Source organism: Vidua chalybeata, chromosome 9 (genome assembly GCF_026979565.1).
Source record: "Vidua chalybeata isolate OUT-0048 chromosome 9, bVidCha1 merged haplotype, whole genome shotgun sequence".
NCBI classification, from domain to species: Eukaryota; Metazoa; Chordata; class Aves; order Passeriformes; family Viduidae; genus Vidua; species Vidua chalybeata.
The window spans coordinates 13,706,081-13,728,831 of NC_071538.1; the positions used below are offsets into that span (position 1 = coordinate 13,706,081).

Below are 22,751 nucleotides of genomic sequence, written 5' to 3' on the forward strand. Positions count from 1 at the left end.
AATTCTTCCAGATGATTTTCATTTTCAACTCAAAAAATTTTTTTAAAAAATCCACAAAACTTGGTAATAATGCCTATTTGCATCTTTTAAGCATTTTACCACAATTGTATAAAGATTTTCACATTTTTATGAGCATGTACTCTAGTCTTAATATGAGCTTTTAAATGTCTGCACTTTTTTTTTTAAAATTACAATTACTCTGCCTTATAATTAATTCTTTACTGTAGACTACTTCTTTTGAGAGAAAAAAAAGTGCTAGACAGAGTGAGTGTATTACTGCTTTACCTCGACTGAATCATCTGTCTCGGGAGTGTCTGGGCTGTCATAGCTATTCAACTGGGCCATTTCTGAAAAGAAAGAGGAAAGATTACTCCTAATGATCTCAATCAAACACTATTCTCTTTGTTTATGCAAGAAAAACAGGATTTTAAGAGGTGCTTGTAGATGATGAAGGACTTTTTCTCCCTCTGTAAAAAGTCACCCTAATTATACAGTGATAACCTTTAACATCTTGTAGGCTGCAGGCAGTATTATATATAAAGATGAATATAATTAATTCTTCTAATTTCAGCCTGACTTACTCTAGATAGTTGCTATAATAGTAAAAGCAACAGCAAAAGATAGTTGCTATAATAAGTAAAAGCAATAAATGCATGTTTGCTGAAAGTGCTGGCTAGGTAATATTAAAACCTGTTACACACATGTATGTCTGCATGTAGCCTGGTGGCATCTCTGTGCTCCAAGAAGAAAAAGCATCACAATTCACACAGCTGCCCTCCACGTGACCTGGCTGATTCTGCAATACACTGAGCAGCAGAAAGTGGAGGAAAGTCACTTAGTTTAGGCCACTCAGCTGTTGCAGGAGATGCTGTAAACTCTGCAAGCCCAAACCCTACGTTAGCTACGAGTCTCTGAACAGACATCACTGACATTTCTGGGTGCCCTCCTTACAGAAAGGAAATAAGGCACTTTGACATCTCCCCACATTTCCAAAGAAAATTTGACTTTAGTAAGTGGAATTAGCAATGGAAAGGTTCTCTCCCATGACAGGGATCAAAAGAAATTTCCCTTTAATGTCAGACTTCAACAAATGCTATTAAATTGCATTTAGCAATCTTTGGTAGAAATTTTCCTGAAGAGCTCTTCACTTGAAGTCAACCTGTCACTGTCATTCCAGTAAACACCAGAGAAGTTAAACTCCTCCTAGCCAGACTACTAATTTATGTTAAAATTATGCTCTCCTGAGGTAACAAGAAGCATAGTTCAGTCACTGAAATATTCCACAGTAACCTCTAGTCTCTGTCACACTTTCTATTGTTGCTGAACAAGCTGTGCACGCTCAGAAAACTTGTCATTTCAGCCAGCAAAGTGCCAGGCAGAAATATTAATTCACTAATTCTAAAGTTACAATCTTCTGGGCCAATGTATATCTATATTAAGTTTACCATATGCAATTCTGGCACCTTGCAGAAAAGCTGTTTCTGTCCTTACTCTGCTCTCTATGGTTTGGCTGCTACACAAGATGTAAAACTTCAATCTCACCTACAGCTAAAAATTCATACTCATCGTGGTAATCTCATGGAAAACCACAAAAAACACACTTTTCCCAGAGAGGACAATCAAGTGGGATGACAGGATACTTTCCAACCAGGCCACTAGCAGGCCAGGCAGATCAGAAAAACAACAGGTAAATTTACTCTTACTGTCCAACAGCACAGAGAAAACAGTTAAATCCTAAAGCCATTTTCTAATATTGTTTCAGCTATGATACAGGGAGACATTATTAACATCATAAGTAAAGAACTGTCACTATTGATGTGCCATCCTTACCCCAGCAACATTCCTTTGAGACATGGGCTGAAAAGGACAGTCTAGAATTTGACAGCAAACAGGAAAATAAGGAAAAATGGCCTAGAAATTCAATCAATAAAATAAAAGCATCCTCCAGCTATGTAGTGACCAGGAGATCTACTATCCTTTCAACAGTTTGGAAAGCACATAACAAGAGTTCTCACCCTCCAGGGGATCCCTGGTGAGTCCCAGCTGGCTGATAATGTAACGAGGAATGTCGCATTTAATTCCTTGTCCTTCCTTGGCATGGCCTTCTGCAGCTTCCAACAAATGGTAGAACTCCTCAGGATCAAACTCCTACAGCAAAGCAGTGAGAGACACAGAGAGAGGTAAATGATACAGCTTTACAATTGTGAAAGGTTTCTCCCTCTTAGAGGGGAATCCTCAGAAACATCCAAAGGTAATTCTGGGCTCAGCAGTGATGCAGAACATTTCCAGTTACAAGCAAGGCAATGCTTCCCACTCTGCTCTGCAAAACCAACAGGCAGTTACATCCCATGGGCTATCCATGGGTTTAGATTTCAAATCAAAACAGAACAAGGGACTGTAGGGACTTTCTACAAACCACACCCAAACTTTCAAAAGGTCTTCTTAACATAAGTGTTAAGTGTGGAGACAATTCCCAGTTTTGTCACATTGAGACATGCCAGAGAAAGGTCTGTGATGAGAACTGAGGCATCACCTTCTGCCGCCTCCATCTGACAGGTGAGGTAACCCAAGATAAGCCTTTCTTGCTGTCAGTTGTCACTTCTGATCAAGCCATACACCCACCCAAACCTGTCACTGTCCTGACATCAGCAATTGATAATAAAATTATTAATAAAACAACTTTCTTCATAAGAAGTACTGCTGCCCTGTTTCTTGTACAGTACAGGATCACTTTAGCAACTCAGTGTTGGTGCATGTGATCTCTCAGGCCAGAAAAGGTTACAGAAGGTGTGATGTCTTGCACTGGACTAAGAGATATAGTAGAAAACAAAAGACAAGCTTTGGGCAGCAGGAGCACTTAGGAACAAGTCCACTAGTTAACTTTAGCTCTCCCCACTACAAACCTCATCATTCACCAGCAATGAGCAGCTTCGCCAACGCTCTTCAAAAATTTTCCAGTGAAATGGGAGGGTGAAGGGGAAGAGTTTCAGCAAACAGCTGAGCATGCACAGATAACAAGGAGGGCATCAGTAAAGAACTGCTGTGTGGTCAGCAACGTAAGAGAAAAAGAGCACAGAACTGCAAACAAGAAAAGGAAATTAGAGCTCGTAATGATGTGAAGAGACTTGAACAGAGAACAGATGCACTTTTCCATGACTGCTCCAAGCAATGCCGCTTGGACAGATGCTGTCACCAAAGACAGCAACAATGTGAGAAAAAAAGTTCCTTCCCAAATCCTCTGGAAAAGGATTAATCAACAGTCTAAGAAGTGGCAGAGAGCAGGAGCCAGACCAGAGAGGACCACAGAGAGAGATGGTCACCAGAATGCACTGAGAGGGATGGTGGAGCCAAGGAAGGACTTCTCGAGGTACGACTGCAGGTCATTCATTGGTGAGTAAAAGAGAGAGGGAAAAAACCAACTTGGTGACAAAAAAGCCAAACATACAAAACATTAAGGAACTATATAGATTCCAGTTCTGACTTCTTTATGGTAGGTTTAATCATGTGAATACAGGAGAATGAGCCCTACTAAGGGGAGGTAGGTGCTATGGAAAAATAAACTGAAAAAAAAAAAAAATTAGACACTTTTTCCCAAAGACGGTTTCAGAGATGCATGAACCATATTATTATTTTCTTGGAGACACGGAGATTGTTTGCCAATAAACATTTCATAGTCCAACAGGTAATGCAAAGACAGAAACCAAATAGTTGAACTTTGGAATACTTAAATGTTTTTGACTGCATTAAAACAATCACAACCATCACAAGCACTGTCTATATGGACACTTACTTCATTTACAAGGAAGAAAGAAGAATGAGCTTTGTTACTGAAGTTAACCTTAACACTAAATAGTAGAAAAACTTTTTATAAATTCACATATAATTGAAGCCAAAGGTTGAATTACAAAAAAGTATGTTAAAAATAAAAATGAAAATTAGTTCTCAAAAGTTATTTAAACAGTTGACTATCCATTACTATATTTCTTGTTTTATGGGACAAAAGGAACATTAGTATTTAGTTCTTCATGTCACCAGATTAAAATAAATATTTGGAAAAAAAATTGCTAGAAAGGCAATGAAGGTTGAAAAAAACAGGTAAGACTAATCCACAGATCCAGATATTATTTCTATACTTTGGAGTCTGGCCACTTGATTGTCAAGGTTGTCGCTACATACTTTGGAATTCATTACTCAAATCTCAATGACTTCACTGCTTCCACCTGCTCCCACTCACTTTGCAGAACATCAGGGGGAGAAGACACAGAAGAACCTGGAGACCTCTTGATTTGCAACTAAAAGCTGCCTTGAGTTTGGAACTCTGCAGGTACAGACATGGGTTCACAAGGCTTTCTGAGGTTCCAAGTTTCCCCAGATGATGAGTGTACACAAGCAAAAATGACAAGGATGAATGCAGCAAATACAAACACAGTGAGTTTAAATTTATCTCCTTTCTCCATTGTCTTCACTTCCAAAATAAATTTTGAAGAAGTGCTGGAAGGTAAGTGGGAGTCATAAAAACTCATCTAAATCACAAACATGGTTTGAAAAACAAGGAATTCCCAGTTTGAATGGAGTTGTTGCCAGATTTTCAGTGCAGTCTGGCAGAGTTTTCTGGAATCAGTAAGTGAAGGTATCTGTCCTGCTGGTTGTACAGCCAACTTCCTCCCTGACAGTGGCCTTCCTTGCACTGCAGGATTCCCAGCAAAGTGATCCATCTGACAGCTGTGCAGGAGGAATAAGGAACCCTCCAAAGTCTACTGGTTCTCAGAACTTCTGCAGGTGTTTCCAAAAATTGGCATCATTGGTAAGACTGGACCACTCTTGTCTACTTTGTCAAAGAAAGCTCCACAAAACTCATTCATCTTCCAGTGACCCATGGATAAAAGTCACCCATGGGCACTCTGACCACAGCATAACCCACTTGTTAACTGTGCTTTTATAGCCAGTCACTGATCCCTAATCCAGCCAACTTCTCTGATGTCTCAAACACCTGTAGCACCTCTGTCACTTTTATGCCCAAAAAGAACCACCACAAGTGTGCTCCTACACACCAGCGAATTTCATCCTGTCATTACCTAAGTTTCTGTTGTAGATTTGTGACACCTCACAATTTTTGGTGACTCCCCTATATCCTCATTAATTTTTCAACATCTTTTTGAAATACAGTCACTGAATGGAACCCTTTCAATGGTGTACACCTCTTTCTATACATATTGAAGGTTTATATTAACCCTGTTGCTATGGCATGACAGTGAGAATACAGGTTTTCACACTGCTTCTCCACCACACCAAGGCAAAATTTTTGTAGGTGCAGAACTTTGGGACACAGTGGCCTATTTCAGTGGAATTGCCTAAAATTTTTCACTATTTTCTAGCATTAAATTAAAAAAAATGCATTATTATTAGCCAAATTAAGTTGTTAAAAAGGAGTGAGACTTGCTTTTGTTTGTATTCCAATAGCACCAAATAGGATTTCAAACCCAGGCTCCCAAATCTCCTTGGATCTCACACAGGGGTATCCCACTGTGTGTTCACAGCTGGAAAACCAGGTTTCACCAGGTGCTGGGTCTACTGGAAGGATTTGAGTCCCAGAGCCCAAACACCCTTTATGTCATGGAACTTCTTCCTTAGTGGCAGCCCCTCCTTAGCACGGTGCTCTGGTCACCGGGCACACCCCATGCAGACATTTACAGGCTCCTTACAGCAGCTGTAACAACATGAGGAACATACAGTGGCATCAAATAGCATGGAATGACAGCTACATCTGGCCCCTCAGCCATAAACTTTATACTAAAATATAATTTAGCTGCTGATGCAGCTGACAGTCCATTGGAGAACTACTTCTATATTAATGCAAAGCCACTTAGTGCTTCTTTTTCTTTTTAAATATCAATTTATTTTTTCATCAATGTTTTAATGAGCATGTAAAGGTCTCTTTTGAAGGTTTTGTGTCCCTTATCTCCTCAAGTGCACAGCACTCTCCAGGCCCTGCAGAGCCTCTCCCAGGCCCACACTCACCAGGCACTCGAGCAGCCGAGCTGGGCGGGCGATGATGATCATCAGCTTCTTCACCAGCTGCGTGACGAAGGCAACCTCAGAGCTCTCGGATCGCTCGTGGGCCTGTGGAGAGCACAGCAGCACGTTATGGTCCCAGCACTGAACTCTGAATTTCTGTCAAATGCTGAACTCAACCACCAGCTCAGTAACCAATCCAGCAGCAAAAGCACAAACTTTTGTGCTGAGTCAGGGCAGGCTGAGCTCAGCTTGCTCAAGGGTGCCAAGCTACACATGGCTTTTCCATCACATCTGACTCACATTATCATGCAAGAGATATTTCAAAGGCTCTATTTGCATTATATCACCTATCAATTATAATAGATACAATGTGGCTCAGTTTATTTTTTTTTAATGAAAAGAGGAATACTGATTTTTTCAATTTTATCTTCCACACAACACTGACATCTAGATAATCACTAACAGACACATTTCTGAGCTTTACTTTCAGCTAGAATTTGAACTAGAATTTCTCTTCAATCTCAGTTTCTCTTTTTTCAGTTTTATCAATCCTGTTGAATAACTCCAGCATTGCATTGGATGTTATGTAGGACCAAGCAGATAAGCAAAGAAGAGAACATATAAAGAAAAGAACATATAAAAACATATAAGAACATATAAAAACTTAATTCAGAGGATTTAGTCCTGTTACTTCACCAGATTTGAGTATAAATTGAATTCTTATTTTCAAGATGTATGTGTGTATATGTGTGATGGGATGTCTTTTTACAACACCAAACACACCAAAACAATAAAAAAATTAAAAAAAAAAAAAAAAAACAAAACAAAACAAAACAAAAAAAAACCCCAAAAAAAAAAAAAAAAAAAAAAAAAACAACCAACCCCTCAGAAATTACCCTCCTCTTGATGAAGCACACAATGGCTACATGATGAGTTCTGGAGCAGCAATATAATTGTATTTCATGGCAGAGTGATAAAAAAATATGGCAATGCAAAAACTCTTAAACAAAGTACAGCTATTTTTCCCCAAGGTCTAAAAATTGTGCTTTAACACAGCCAGAAATATAGAGTCCAGAACTTAATAAATGATCTTTTGCTGGCAATGAGCCAGTTACTTATAAGAGTGATATTTTATCAACAACCGTGCAAGCAGCAATAAATTAAAAGGTTCATTTAGTGTTGTCTGTTAGGATCACCTAAGAAGAAGACATTTCTATAGCTTTATATGTCTGAGAAGTCAAATCACACTGGCAATGACCTAAAAGAGCAATATAAACACAGGGAGCAGAAATTCAGAACTAGAAATATAGAAGCAGCATCTTATATAACATATCTCTGATACTTTGCTGCCAAACAAAAACTATTAAAAGGTTCATTATTTTTCATTTTGACACCAGTTGGGATAGAAATGTTGATTGTGTCCTTCAGCACTGGTTAGCACTGGCTACAATTTTAACCTTGAAAAGAATGAAGTACCTGCTAGTTCATTATCTAAAAACAACATCAGAGGTCTTTCCTGGCTATAAAGCCTTAAAAATAAATTATTTTAGAAATATTGAAATAAGTTGTGATTTCTTTTCCTAATTAAAAGATTTTTTCAATTATAAAATAGAAAATAATCACAATGAAAATTATAAATATTCACTTTATGTCCCCTAATGCATTATGCAAACTTACAAGTTACAATATGAATTTTAGAAAGAAATTAATGCTTTCATATTTTAAAAGCCATTCCAGATCACCAGAGGTTAGCTGCACTGAAATGAATAGATAAAACAACAACAACAACTTTGTATTATTTTAAATTTGAGCCATGCAACTCAAAAGTCATTTTCTCCCCCCTATGTAGGTTATATTACACAAAAAATATAATATAATGGATATAATTCATGATTTTGCATCCATTTGTACCGTTAAGAGAACTTAGTCTTTTAAATCAAGTCCTTTTGTTTTCTCCTTTTCTCATCTCTGACAATTCAGGCAAAACAGTTTAAAAATGCAGCTAGTTTAATCGGGTGTCTGTTTTGAAAATGAAAAGCTAGACCATGACTGCCAAATGATACAGAAAAGGAAAAGGAAAAAGAAAAAAGCATTTACAAAAACCAAACGCAACTTGTAACAGCCACTCAGCCATCATCTCTGCACAGCGCTGCTCTTCCAAGATCCTCAGTGAAACTGCCTCCTCTTCCTTCCTGCTCCCGCAGGACAGCCCGGACATCCCTCGAGACTGCTTGTTCCAGAGTGTCCCAGGGACAGGGCACAGGAATGGGAGGTTTGTCCAGCCAAGCACCACCTGCCGCTCCCATCAGCCAGGTCCAGCTGTGCCACCTCAGCAGCGCGTCCCCAGGACCACGCGCCGGCCTCGGGGCTGCTGGTGGCATCTCAGGGCTCCCCTCCCATCCCCAGGAGGGCTCTGGGCAGAGGCTGGTGCCATTCCTGCACACACTGCTGGTGACACGTGCACAGGAGGTAGAGATGGGTAATTTACAAACCGATTCCCTCATCTGAAAGACCCATCCGTCACTAACTGTGGCTGCTGGGGCATGAAATTAAAATCACTGTCCTCCCCTGGGCTTCAGCAGGACCAATAACTGGGATATGCAAGTCACAACACTGTAATTGAGCTAATATACTGATGGAAACCAAAACAATAGACCTGCAAAGCCAAGGACTGATAAATTTACACTCAAGCTCCTACTAAGAAAGCAACCCCAGCCAGAATATCCATTTGCCAATATGCAGCATCAGTCACTGCTGTGGAATGCTCATACCCTTCCCTGCTCCTTTTGTTCCATGCACAGAAACACCTGTAATCCTTCACCTTCCTGCCCAACTGGCTACACCTAGGCTCCTTCTACCTTACTGATTCAGCCAAGTAATAACTGACTATAACCTTTTGTTCCTCAGTAACCTGAGATTCTGACCCATGGTAACAGGTAAAGAACTGAATGTCACATGTTCTTTTTTGTATCAGTGCTTTATCTTACTTTTTCTTGTATTTCTGCTTTGATGTGAAGCGTAGCATTCAAGTTCATGTTTTCCAAAATGAAGAAAATCTCTTAAACTCATTTTTACCTCACGATTATTTCAATGATGTGATACGTTCTTCTGGCTAAAAGACAGTATTTCATGTTCCAAACAAGGGAAAAGATCTCATTTACTATAGCTAATGAAATTTGTTGGCATGTTATTACAAAAGCCAGGATCTAAAAATCTTCCAAAAGCTTTCTGGTTTGTGCATTTAAACAGCTCATTATTTGCATACCCAAACAGTCTGTTTTACATTTTTACTCAAACTACAATATATTAAATCAAGTTTCCTTTTTATGGTTTGAAATGCTGTGCAAGTTTAGTTTGTTACCAGGTATCAGAATCGACACCTTAAAAGGAATTTTTAAGAGAGAGAATCCATTCCTTCATAGTAAAATTGTAAGAAAATCTGTGGATATTTCTGCCACTTGCTGGCCTCATTATTCACCAATAAAGCATCTTTCCAATCTTTTAGTATGTTATAAAAATATAAAACTCCATAGCCTGCTACACAGACCATACAACTCCCAAGTCGAACAGCTTTTTGAATTACCTTCTAATTGGTATTATTTATGTACCTATTATTTATGATACTTTACAACCTAAGCAAAGGTTAAGATCCTGCCACCACATTTGGAATAGTGTAAACTTGACTCTAAAATGTCCTGTGCTTCAGGTGAGTCCTCTAAAAGAAATAATATCACCAATTTCTATATATTTTGACTAAAATGTTCCAATTATTTCCTTGCAGAATGCAGTCTGAAAGGCAAAGCACAGACTAGGTAAGCAGAGGAAACAAATAGCTCTTAAATATTAAAATCTAAAAGATAAACTAAGGAACAGAAAAATCCATAGGACAGGAAAAAAAAAAAAAAAACAAATGAGAAAGAAGTGGAATGAAGCCTTTGGTTTTCCTCCGAGGTCTTTAATGTCTTTGTTCTCTTCCTTCCCAGCCTGTTCTGCCTACCTTGCCTCTCTAAACTTTCCTTCTAATCACCTCTAGCCCACCTTACTTCCTAAAGTAAATCAATCAAACTGAAGAGCTGACCCCTCTCTCGTGACTGCTCCACAGAAGATGTTAAGGAGGAAGAGGGCAAAGAAAGCCCCAAATGTCAATTCCTGAACAAACTCAGAGATGACCATTGTATCTCCTCTAATTACAGTTCAATGACACCTTTCCCAGTATTTCAGAGCAGCAGGATAATGCCTGTAGGATCAAGGGGGAAGGGACATTTAAGGAGTGTATTTTGAGGATTTTTTCTGAGGGAAAGGGGAGAAAAGGAAAAAGCTGATTTATCTGACCCACACCTCCTCCAAGACCCTGATTAACCTCTTCAGGCCAGAAGACAGGACTGAAAATGCAGACTGGAAGTGGCCAGCCCTAATTTATGGCTCTCTCAGTTCCTTATGGCGTAAGAAATCACTGTGCACACATAGAGGAGGAAAGTCAGGGAGAGGGAGAATTTCAGGCTCCACAGATCTGCTACCAGAAGCAGTAAAACACAGTGTAGCCCCCCTGTGCCCCTGAAATGTAAGGGATTTTGCTGAGCATACAAAGTCACTTTTAATGAAACCTTTCCAACTTCCAAACCATCACCCAAAGAGGCCTGATCCCTTATTTCACAGCTCACATGTGCAAATATCCAGCTTCCAGACTCTGGAGATACAGGGGGGATCCACAAGTGGTTACTGATTTCCTATAGGCAGACAATCATACAGCCCCTCAAAAGATATTCCCTACCTCTCTTGGTCTGTCAAAATTATATTCCCCATCCAAGTAGAACACCACAGATCCAAACATGACTCATGTTTCTCTCAAGCATAACAAATACAAGAAAAATTACAGCTATACTTACATAAATGGGGCAGCCAAAAAATTTAGCTGATACAAGGGAAGTTCCTGCAGCTTTCACAAAGCTTTTTAATACAGCAAATGTATATTAATATAGTATTTTTACTCATCTGCCTTTTTCTAATGTCTGAAAAGAGTGGCAAAGGGACACAAGCTAGTGCAACTCATGCCAGTGGGTTGGCAAACTGATAAATAAAGATAAAATTAAAATCATAACAGAAAACAAAGTATTTCAAATGTTCTGTTTCCAGGTGATATTTGCTATCTATTTGCTGTTTCTGTCATACTTGCTATTTTTGTGATATTTGCTATCTGAGAATGAAATCTTTATAAAACCTGTTTTCAGCTTGCTGTATCATTAAAGCAGAGGATTAGGAAGATATTCCTAACCAGAGGTCTGGACGCAGCAATTGGCAATAGCACGGACTCTTCACCATAGTTATAGCATAAATTCTAAGAGATGTTTGAAATTGAATATTGTTTTCACTTTGAAGGGAAAGAGCCATTTTTAATGAGTAGCTGAAGCATACTGAGAATGCATTAAAATTACGCCCCCTTGTGTATTTTCATAAGCTTTGAATGCCACAAAACACATCCAAGTACTAAAAACCCACAACTGTATTAAGTTCAGCTCAAGAAAACTTTTGTGAAAAATTTACAGCAACACTAATAACTATGGTGTTTTCACTCCTTGAAGGCACTATTGCAATTAATAAGTCATTCAGAGTCCTGAAGTTCATGAGAAAAGATTTCAGTCATTTTTTTCACCTGAATAAAGCAAATTTTCATAAATGGTAAAGACTGCCTTTGACTTACTCATATTCACATTTAATTTCTGTACAAACAAAGTTCACAGGTGAAGTGATTTACTCAAATCCACCCACAGCAGATCAACAGGAGACTGGAACATCTCAGATCTCCTGACATCCCCCACCTGCTGCCCCTCCCCTGGAATCCACACCGTCTCTCCTAAAACCAAAGCTCCGGATTATTGGTTAAAGTTTCAATCAAAATAATATATTCTACTTTCCAGAGGGCACTTACATCCTGGAGAAGTTTCTCTAAGTTTTCCTGCAGTTCATAAAAGTACCGGGAAGTAATAAGACCTTCACGTGATTTATCTAGGCAATCTCTGGCCAGTTCAATAACTTGATGGTGAATGAAACTTAGGACCCCATCTGCTAATTGCAGCACGTTCTCGGGAGCATTCGAGGCAATAAACTCAGCCAGCCGTTCTTCCATCTGTGCCGTGGCCTAAAAGTGCAGAATAAAGAGAAATTACTCCTGAATTTTACTAAGGCAGATCTTAAAGCATAAACAAGTGGGGTGCAAAAGAAACATTTGCAATACCAAATTGCACCAGGCTTAAAAACTATTCCAAAATACAATAGCGTTTTCTGAGAATCAAGATAGCACATCAGAGGCAAAAGTTATGTCCACATGAGCAAACAACAAAAATTAATCAAAACATGCTTCTGAAAATGTAAATGACCAAAAAAATATCTTGGTCCTGAGGCTGTATTCCTCCCTGGGTTTCCAAAGCAAGGATGTAAGATGTGAGGCAGTTTTCAGAACTTTTAGACTGTGGAAGCTGAAAATCATTGCCCCAAGCAAGAAACACGCGGCGTTTCTATCACTATAAGCCCTGATATCCTGTCTCCAGAGAAACATCTATTTTTGCTGGTGGTGGAACAGGAAGGAATGGCCATATTGACAGCTGTGGGATACACAATCTTCTACACTAATTTCAGTGAGATTTTAACTTTTAACTTGCTTCCACAGGTTTCCTTATTCAGCTTTTTAAAAAGCCAAGGCATGGCCCTTTCTCTCACTCTTGTGAGAATTTTTTGTGCCAATAGAAGACATCAGAAATTTAGCAAATATGAAATACATACAAAAAAACAATTCAGCTCTTTCCATCCTAATCTCTACGTATACTAAATCTATTTCTTCTGCTGTAGAATTAAGATATGAAGATGAGGAGGCAGCTTCAAACTCTCAATCACTGCTTGGAAATGAGATGTAAGAGCTGGGCTCCTTCTCCAACCAGCACTACAAACTAATTCTGAGCTTGGACACAAGTTCATTGAATGCATTATTCAAAAAGTGATTCTTTACCTTTGGAAACCTTTCTTTGTACACATGATTCATCATTATTATTTCACTGTCAAAGGAAACTGGAGATCGACCAGGGCTGGAGGAGAAAAGAAATCACGTTATCATTTACAGATATCACACCAAAACTTTTCAAAACCCAGTGCTGATCATAATGCTGCCACATTGACTGTAGCCCTTCCAAAGCTTTGAGTGCACTTCAGTAATGTGCAGATGCTGGACCTCAGAGAAGATCCTGGCAAGCAGTGGCAGTCTGCAGTCTCCTGGAGAATGCTGACATCCCTCTCTCACATGGGCTCTGGCAGAAACTCCCCTATTTCATTTCCAGTGAAGGCAAACCCTAACACAGAAGTTTGTAAAACCCCAGTGCATTTATTGCAGATATATTTGCTATTCCCCTCATTCTGTGACTGCCCTCCATGGCAGCAGGAGCAGCCCTACTCCAAAAGAAAACACAGTTAGCTCTGGAGTCTCCAGTGCCAGAAGGGAGCAGGGCAATAGGAAGTAAGGAAGTTGAGATGATTTGTTTTCCTTTGTCTGAAGGATACTGCATGAGCACTGTTATTCAGCTAAATCTTACATATAAAATAAATACCACAGGCAACAGGAGCAGAGTACTTTTATGAAAGCTGCGCTCCCTTGATGCACATTACACCATGGATCCATATACATCTATGCACAGGTTAGCAAGAAACTTTAAAAAAAAAAAAAAAAAACAGGACACTAAATCCTGACGAGCTGCATTTATATTACTGTTTGGGTGGGTTTTTTAAAGGGTTGCATCTCGTTTCATCACATCTGATGGTATGCAGGGCTCTGACTCACTCTGCCACCAAGGACAGGCGGATGAGGTAATGCAGATAATCCCCAGCCACAGATCGCCTGCAGCAGCTCATTGCTCCAGCTACCTTCTTTCAACATTCAAGACAAACAAGGGCTTCAATTATTTGGCTCTTAAGTGATCATTGTCTTCATGATTTTAAGAGTACTAAATACTCCTAAAAATACTCCATGTCAAAAGATACTATTTTATCTTGAATGCCTTCAAACATTTCAAACTTTCTAGTGAAGGATGAAATCAATCTCTCCAAATGGAATAAATGCATTTTAAACTTGGAATGCATTACAGTTACTACCTTCCTGCTAACCTATTTAGAGCAAAAACATTCTTTTGGCAACATATATTAACAATTCACAGAAAATTTAACTCATTGGGTCACAGACTGTAGCAGTACCAAACACTTTTCATGCCTTGTACTGAAATTCCATGAATTACATCATGTCTTATTTTTATTACTGCTTATCCCTTAGCTTGAGAAAATGCACTTCAGATTAAATCTGTCACTGAATCCTTATGTTGAAGAAGAAGAAAACTGATTTGGATGTTATGAATAGCAAGTAAAAAGACATTTTCATCAACTTTCCTTAGCTTGATAGCTATTTTTAATCAAGAAGAATTTTCTTTAAAAAGAAACTTACATTTATATTCCTATGTAATGTATGACATAATTAAACATTCAGGTAAAAACATTTAAATTGCAGCTATAAGCAAATTCCCCTGCACATTTAGCTTACTATCCTTATCCTTTTTTTTCTTAAGACCAAACATGCTGACACAAACATCACACTCGTTTACTGGTACTTCATATGGAGCTGGAGGACTTGGTGAATACAGTTATTGAAGAATTAATTTTTCTCTGATGTAATTTTTCTCTGTGTGATCTAAGTGAGGTATAAATTACAAGTATATATAAGCCCTTTGATACTTACACAGAAATACTAAGGCACACACATACTTCACTTTAACACTAAAATTTGCACATGCTTAAGTATTTTCTGTCTTAGGGCTACAATAAAACATGAGGGATTTTGCCTTTTGCTTTCAAGGCACTTTATTCATATGGATACAGGAAATTAAGAGCTCTGCAGAAATCAGGCTACTTGAGCTGTCCTGCCAGCAGATGTAGCCTTTCCTTAGGGAGAACCACGATAGGAGAATTTACTGTGTTTGCTTTTGTTTATGAAACAATTTCTGTGCACACCAGTTGGCAAGAAAGTGTTTCCTTGGGCATTTGCAATTTTTCCTCTCACCTTTGGAAGCTCATCAATGCCACTTTTTACCAACTAAAACAACAGAGTCCCAAAAATCTCTGGATAAAACTTTGGATCAAGGGGTACATTGTCATCCAAAATAAAATTTGCTCAGTATACCAGGTCAAATGAAATGTCTACCAGACTATAGCAAGACTGCAACATAATATACTGCACCATAATTTTTAATGTTGATCCTCAGCTTGGGAAACTAAGGAACTGATTAGCTGGATACCTGACTAACTAACCAAAGGCTGCCTGCCAAGCACTGCTGGGTTCTTTACAGCACCTCTGGGACACAACCAGGTGAAAAAAGGAACAAGGACTGGGCAGATAACTGAATGCCACCAAGGGAGAACATAAGGAAATTTAGAAATAAGATAAAAGGAGTCTAAGACATTTTACTGCCATGACATCTTTTCAAATGCAAAAGCTTCACACATCTACCCAGCACCAAAAATTTCACAGGCAGAACCAAACCAGTCCTACTTTTCAAGCCTCACAAAAGAACAGATTATTTTCTGCAAAACAGAGGACACATGCTGTGCACGTGCATAACATTTTAAGACAAAAGGCAGGCTCCTTCCCTTTTCTTGGTGCAGATAGGTAGGTCAAAGAAATGATTATTGTCAGTGAGTTTTTCATTTCAGCAGAGCAGACATTAGAAGAAGAATATCTGTCCCCTTAAGCTTAACAGCAGAATGAAAAACTACTCTCTCTTTTCCCGCTTCCTCCACTTTATGAGACGACGTGGAGGTGGATTTTCAGGGATATCTATCTCCCACAAAGATTTCTGTTGCCTTCAACCTGTCAAAACTCATGTCTCCTTATCTGATGCTTCAAAGTGAAAATAGCTTATAGAGAGCTATTTCGAGGAGCAACATTTACACAGTAACTTAAATCTTGCAAAATCTAGTTAAAGGGTGACTAAATAAAACGGAGATGTTTATGAATAGGTAATTTTTCTTTCACTGTGATAGCTGTATCTATTAAGAAAAAGCAAAAAATCTAAAAGCACTGTGTTTCCCTCTGCTTTCACTCTATATAAAAAGGCTTAATTAGGTTGTATTTACAGGACATGACCAAAGTCAGTTCTCATGGGAAACTTAGAACCATAGGCTTTAATTTTCAGACACACAAAATAAGGAATTTGAAAACTAGAGAGCTAAAGTTGGATAAAGTAGGCACTAAGATAAGCCTTCTGCTGAAGGTGAGCCTTCCTCTTCTCCCAAGAAATAAATATTTAAATCTTTGAGGTAATGAAAGTTACATTAACACTAGAAGTCACAGAACTCCCCCAGCAGTAGGGGCTGCAACTTCTGCTTTCCAATATTTCAGGGGTTTTATGCATGCCAGCAAAGACTGAGACTGCTTTAGAATGAAAGCAGAAAGTTGGAGTAATGAGCAGTGCAAAGAACAAATAAGGATACCCAGTTTTTTTTCATAACAGAAAACCACAAAAAAGGTGAGTGAACCCAAAAGTTAATAAATATAAAACTGATCACTTTGAAGAATCTTTTCAAGTCAAGTTCACAGGACACACTGTCTTGAGAGAGGATAAAAAGAGACCAACATGATCTGTAATGCAGTTAGAATGTGTTTTCAGAAGGAACAGGTGCCTTGTGCTGTAGAATATAAAACTATTATCCTTCCCCAAATCCATGGGGATGTGAATCCCTGCCCCACAGCTTGTGGTGGATGGCACTGTCTGAGAGCAGCGGGAAGGGATGAACCCACCACAATGACTCAAGTGGTTAAAGCTGCCTCTGAAGTGCACTGAGATGAGAGAGCCCCACAGCCTGCAGGATGAAAGATAAAAATGGACTATGTGGGCCACTGGTTTTCACAACATCTATGCCTTCTTGGGCATTTTATCATCAGGAGTCTTTTTTTTTTTTTCCCTAGTTGTTTTGTCTGTATATTCTTAACAGCAGGATCTAGCGTGCTCAAAGTCAGGTTGGGGGATTGCATTTAAAAAGCACTACCCAGCAAAGAGATGAAGAAGGATGATCTCATCTACTTCAACTGTATAAAAATTCACTGCAACAATCTTCAGCCCTTTTTACCTAGACAACATTATCCTGAAATACAAAGAGAGATCAAGAAAAATGGGCAGATTGGTGGGCTGAGTGACTGAACAAAGGTAGCTCCTGAAAAAGTCTTTATTAGTTAATTCTACTTTTATCTCTGACATTCTCCACACATTCCCACATGTGAACAACTGCTAAAGATGACAAGCAAAGAAAACTGAGAAAAGATGGAAGGCAGCATCTCTTTAACTTAAAAAGAGTAATGATGCCAAGTTTAGTGCAAGTATTCACAACTTTTATTTTACTACAGGGAGAAAATATCTTGTTCAGGTAAAGCCCAGGATTGATCTAAACAAAACAAATGTAGCCTGGGGATCTCCCTGTTGGTCAATAACTTGAAGGATTTGAAGGTTGCATCCTTTAAAAAAAAAAAAAAAAGGAGAACAGTTGAGAGATGATATTTAGGAACTACTTCTGCAGGCAATGAAGTATTTTCTTCTACTGAAAATGCACTACAAACACAAGAACAGGTGGGTCACATGGAAATATGTTCTCTGACTGAGCACGTGAGTACTGGATCTTTTTGAGACAGATGAGAGAACAGGCTCCTGGATTTTGCAAGCAGCTTTATAAGGATATCACACCTTTGCATTCCAGTGCTGGTCTCGTGTTCCCTCCTTCCCCCTGCACAGGAAAGCAGCTGGGAAAGAACCAGTGCCATTTCTTCAGGGCAGAAATTCCAAGCTTTTCAAATAAGGCATGATTAAATAAAAGATGAGTAACTTCAAGGCACACTGGCAGAACACCTCAAGCAAAGCAGAGGTGCTACCAACCTGTCAGTGCACCCTCTATGACTGCACACTTTGTTAGTTTTATCATCTAGTTTGATCATTAAGAGTGCTCTGTATGAATAGAACATTTGCAGCTAGGTACCAGAAAATGGTACATTTCTAGCCAAAGAAGTGTATTTTTCCAAAAGTTACATCTAGGCAATATTCTATACCTAGGAACATAAAAGGATCATCTGACACTTCTAAAAAAATATCTTGGATTATAGACACAAAAAAACAATCTCAGCATTTGACAGTGACATCTCAAAATGCCACTTCCTCTCTCAAAAACAGATGTAAGGCTGCAGTCATATAGGACAGAAAATGAATACACATTAACAATGACACGATCTTTTAAATTATAAAGCCATGGCTGCCAATTAAGGGAAATGTCTGATGTGTTTTGTTCATCTGCTTTTCATTAAAGCTGATCAAACAAGACCACTGAATGAAAAAATACATTTTTAGGAAATTACTGCTTAATTGAATTTAATGTTGAAAAACAAAAGCTGTTCTCAGCTTTTATTTTTTAAGTAAGTGAAAATATCTTCTCACCAAGTGAGGTAACTCTAAAGTGTGGGCAAATAAATAAGCAAGCTTTGTGCAGTGAACAATGTCTGGTCTTCATTTATTTCAGTATTTGTTTACAAGCACAGTCTGCCCTCTGTCAAAGAGGGTTTTTGCCCCTTCAAACATTGCTGCAGTTGGTTGGATTGACCTGTCCATTTTCCTTGGAGGTGCAAGGGCCAGCATGAATGCCTGGTAGTGGCAAGGGTGCTTTAGAGTCACACAGCATCACAATACTGGCAATAAGCAAAATGAAAATCAAATGAGGCACAGTGAGTTGAAAAAATTAAATTACTTCATTCTAAGCTTTGGAATACCAATAAGGCTGGACATTTTCACACTAAACACCAGTGAGAGAGCCAGAAAAGGTATTCAAGAGGAGAAGAAGATGAATCAGTTATATGACACACTGAATTAATCTCATCCCACCACAAATTATAAACCTACTCCATGATCAGTCTGTTTCAAATTGGCTCACAGAGGCAAAATTCTCTGCAACCTGATAACCCATATTAACAAGGAAGAAAACAAAATTGGGCTCTTGACGTGGTCATGCGTATCATTCCTTCATTAGCAGAAGTGTCTTCTACAACAGGATTACACCTGTGTTAGAGGACAATCATTACTTTAGCATGTGTGTCTACAGGAGCTGCCTCACCTCTAGAGAATTAGTACCACTACAGTTACACTACTGGGGCTGTAAATGCAGGGGTCAGCATTGTCAGGGCAGCACGAGGACTCGGGTAGGACTATGGTTCAAAGTGACTTAGTACAAAATGTATAATTAGTCTTTCACTACATGGCACTGAGGAGGTCTCTGGCTAAGTGTGCCACTACCCACAGTACTCACCTGCTCCTGTAGATTACTGTGTAACTACACTTAGCAGATCCATATGCAATTACCATGCAGCCTGCACTGAAGTTCAGAACATACAAATCATTACAAATAATCGTGAAAGGTCAGCTCTGCCATGACATGATATTCACCATGGGTTTTGTGACTATCCTGGCCTGTTTCACTTCTTCCTTTTACAAATTCCCACCCAAGTCCTGAGCTGGGCACACAGATTCAGCAATTCCAGTTGGCAGAGTTTTTGAATATTGTCCATTAATTTAAAGGTCATATCCACCTCCAACATCCTCAGATGAATGAAGACTTCAACTCCTTCAACCCTGCTTGTAAAAACCCTTTTCTTTCACAAGGTGTGTCTAGACTTTCCCTAGACTTTCATTCACTTGGCCCAGCACTAAAAGGATAGCAAAACTTGAGGCTTTTGCCGTGATACAAAATGTTTGTGGATTTATTCCATATAACTGTTAGACATCTGCAGAAAGATTGCCCAGAGAGTTTGGGGAATTTCTGTCCTTGGAGATATTCAAAAGCCATATGGACATGATCCTGGGCAGGCTGCTTGAATAGGGATTTGCACAGGATGACCTCCAGAGATTCTTTCCAGCCTCAGCCATTCTATTATTCTGTGAAAGATTAAATACTATTTGCTTCTGGTTTTATGTATGGAAAAATCATAAAGAAATAACCTGGATAGTTATCTTTAAACAACCAGTTCTAGAAACTAAAAGTAAAATTATTCAACTATTCATGCAGCAGAAACATTTTCAGCACTATTACAAAATTGTAATAGTGCTGGGTGCAACTGCATTTAAGGTTTTGACTTTATCTACTCTGGTTTTCATACCCCTTCAGAAACACTGCCAGAAGTTATTAAAAGAGGTTATAACCAAATCCTTATGATATTGCAGTAAAATTCTGAGAAGAAACTTCACTAAAGGAAATCTATATCCTATGCGTTTAGTTTGAGACACTTGTTGATCATGTTTTCATAGAGTTATTGTGAAAATACAAAAGCAGAGTGTACCAATCACTTTGCAATCCAAAAGCTCAGCAATGTGACAAAAAAAATCCTTTGTGATCAGAAGAGGTGAGCTAAATGTTGATTAAAATAGTTTCAAAACCATGTAACAAGGCAACTACAAATGACTAGTCTTAGATCTGAAAGCACATAGAGAAATGCAATAAATGTGTCCAACATCTTAAAAATTCAACAAGCTCACCTGAGACTGCGAGAACGAGGCCTCAAGGCTGGAGAATGGCGCCCTTCCTCATCCGTGATGCTCTCGGTACTGAAATGCTTTGTCAGGAAATGAAGTTCATCTGCCGTGGGCTGAAAGGGCAGCTGGTGCAGCTTCTCCTGAGATGAGCATGATGACTGAGTACAGAAAAAAATACAGAAAAGAAATGCACTAAACGCATGCATAGGGGTCAGCTAATGAATGGAAGAGGAACGGATTCTGCCAGACACTGCGCACTCCAGTGGAAAAGAAAGCTATTTATCAGACCAGGTGCCTCTTTTTATTATTCTCATTAGGCTAAGCCAACTCTTACATTCAATGACAGAGCTGGTGAGATCAGGAAAACTTTGGGAGAGGGCTAGGGAACCACTGCATCTGATTCTGGAACCAGCACATCTGATCATGCAGGTAATTTATTGTCAGGAGACAGAAAGGAAGGCACGTGAGTACCAGCACTACTCAGGAAAGGCCAAGGAGGTTCCTGGAGTGGCGAGCAACTTTCTTTCCTTTTCCCTCATATTCTCTTAGCTCAGGAGCTTCACTGGCATGCAGAATGCTATGGAGCTGTGTAGACCTAAGAGTTTTCTGCTAGTTATTGGCTCTCACTGGAAATTGCTATTGTAAATGGTCAGGATTTTATTTCTCCTTCTCATTACCCATCAGGCTTCTTCTCTAACCAGGGAATCAATAATAAAGTAAAGTACCTGACTTAAAGATTAACAAAGTTTCTCATTAGTGAGTTAAACATCTTATTCTTCTGTAAATAAGTTGATGCATTTATATGACACATGTCCTGTGACAACAATACACATGAAGCTGTTTTAATTTGTGAATCTCATAAAACCTGAGATTAAAATAAATATTTGTGGAAATATTTGTGGGAAATGCAAATAACACCAAAGTTAGACATTCCAGGGGAAAAAGCTGAAGGTTGACTAACAAATGTATTTTTTTGTGTGTGTGATTCTTCAATGCCCCTTTCCATTTTAAATTACATAAGGGCAAATTAAAAATTCTCTTTAAAAACAAAAGGGAAAATGAAAAAAAAAAAGGTGCTGAATAATCAGAGTAGCACTGAACAACACCAGTGGGCCTTATTAAAACCATCACCCTGACCTAAGTTCCACAGCTTCTTATTATCTGATGAAATTAATTATGTACACTGTTCCTGCAGAAAAACTTTTCCTTTTGCTAAAACAACCTTCATCTAGACTGGAAGCACCACATCCTAATAACAGAAGTATTGGTAGGAGGGATTTATACATGATATAACACATATGACCAAAGTTTTAACTCACCTAGCATGGGAAAGAAAGCAGATCTGTCTCTTACCATATAGCTAGATCATTTGGATTGATATTTTCTGAGGGAAAAAACCCAATCAACCAACAAATCTGAGATTAACAAGTCACATAGAATGCATCTGTTCAAATGGTGTAGTTATTCCAAGAATTGTAAGAAACAGAAAATCAGGTGATGTATGAACCTATAAACCCAATGATCCTATTTAGACAAAAATTTAATCGGCTCCAGATCCACTCCCACTGCACTGCACAGAGGCATTTACAGAAAAGAATCCCCTTGAAAGCCTTGGGATGTGCACGAACTTCCCAAGTGTGCCTGGAACTGAAAGCCACCACTTCCAATGTTTTCCTTCAGGCAGGTCTATGTGGAGGGACCATGCTGGGAAGTCACTTCCAGCCCAGTGTGCACACACTGATGTTGACCCAGTGGTGTATCAGTTTACACTGGTCTATTCCACACTGAAGGCAAGACAGAGTGGGGGTATTTGCCCCTTTGCCCACAGCTGCTCTGCTGCTCAAACTGTTTATGCCAAATACAGTGACTATTGTCTCCCTTAAGTACAGAATTATACAAATCCTGTTTTGATTTTCAGAGATTTCGTTGATGTCTTTGTTTATGTCTCAAGCAATACAAGGTGTAGGAAGAAGAACCTACCTATGAAAAAAACCTCAAAGAAAAAGTCAGGTGGCAGCTGAAATCCCATTCATGGTGAATAATACAGATCCTGCAGTGGAGCAGGAAGTACTAAAGACACTTAAAAACCTGCCTTAACAGATACCCAAGTTCTGGTATTGCAAATACATGTCTGATTCAAAACAAATTAAG

At 38.9% G+C, this 22,751-nt stretch overlaps 1 protein-coding gene across 8 annotated transcripts in view; it reads right to left on the reverse strand.

Moving 5' to 3' along the window:
* Window positions 1-22,751, reverse strand: part of MAST2 (microtubule associated serine/threonine kinase 2) — a 216,021-nt gene that overhangs the window by 25,855 nt on the left and 167,415 nt on the right. For all 8 annotated transcript variants that reach the window (XM_053950715.1, XM_053950716.1, XM_053950717.1 and 5 more), the window contains 6 exons: window positions 20,604-20,758; window positions 13,016-13,091; window positions 11,942-12,151; window positions 6,019-6,120; window positions 2,016-2,148; window positions 286-347 (listed from right to left, as the gene is read on the reverse strand). In XM_053950715.1, the coding sequence (XP_053806690.1) occupies window positions 286-347; window positions 2,016-2,148; window positions 6,019-6,120; window positions 11,942-12,151; window positions 13,016-13,091; window positions 20,604-20,758 (738 nt within the window). The remainder of the gene's footprint in view (window positions 1-285; window positions 348-2,015; window positions 2,149-6,018; window positions 6,121-11,941; window positions 12,152-13,015; window positions 13,092-20,603; window positions 20,759-22,751) is intronic.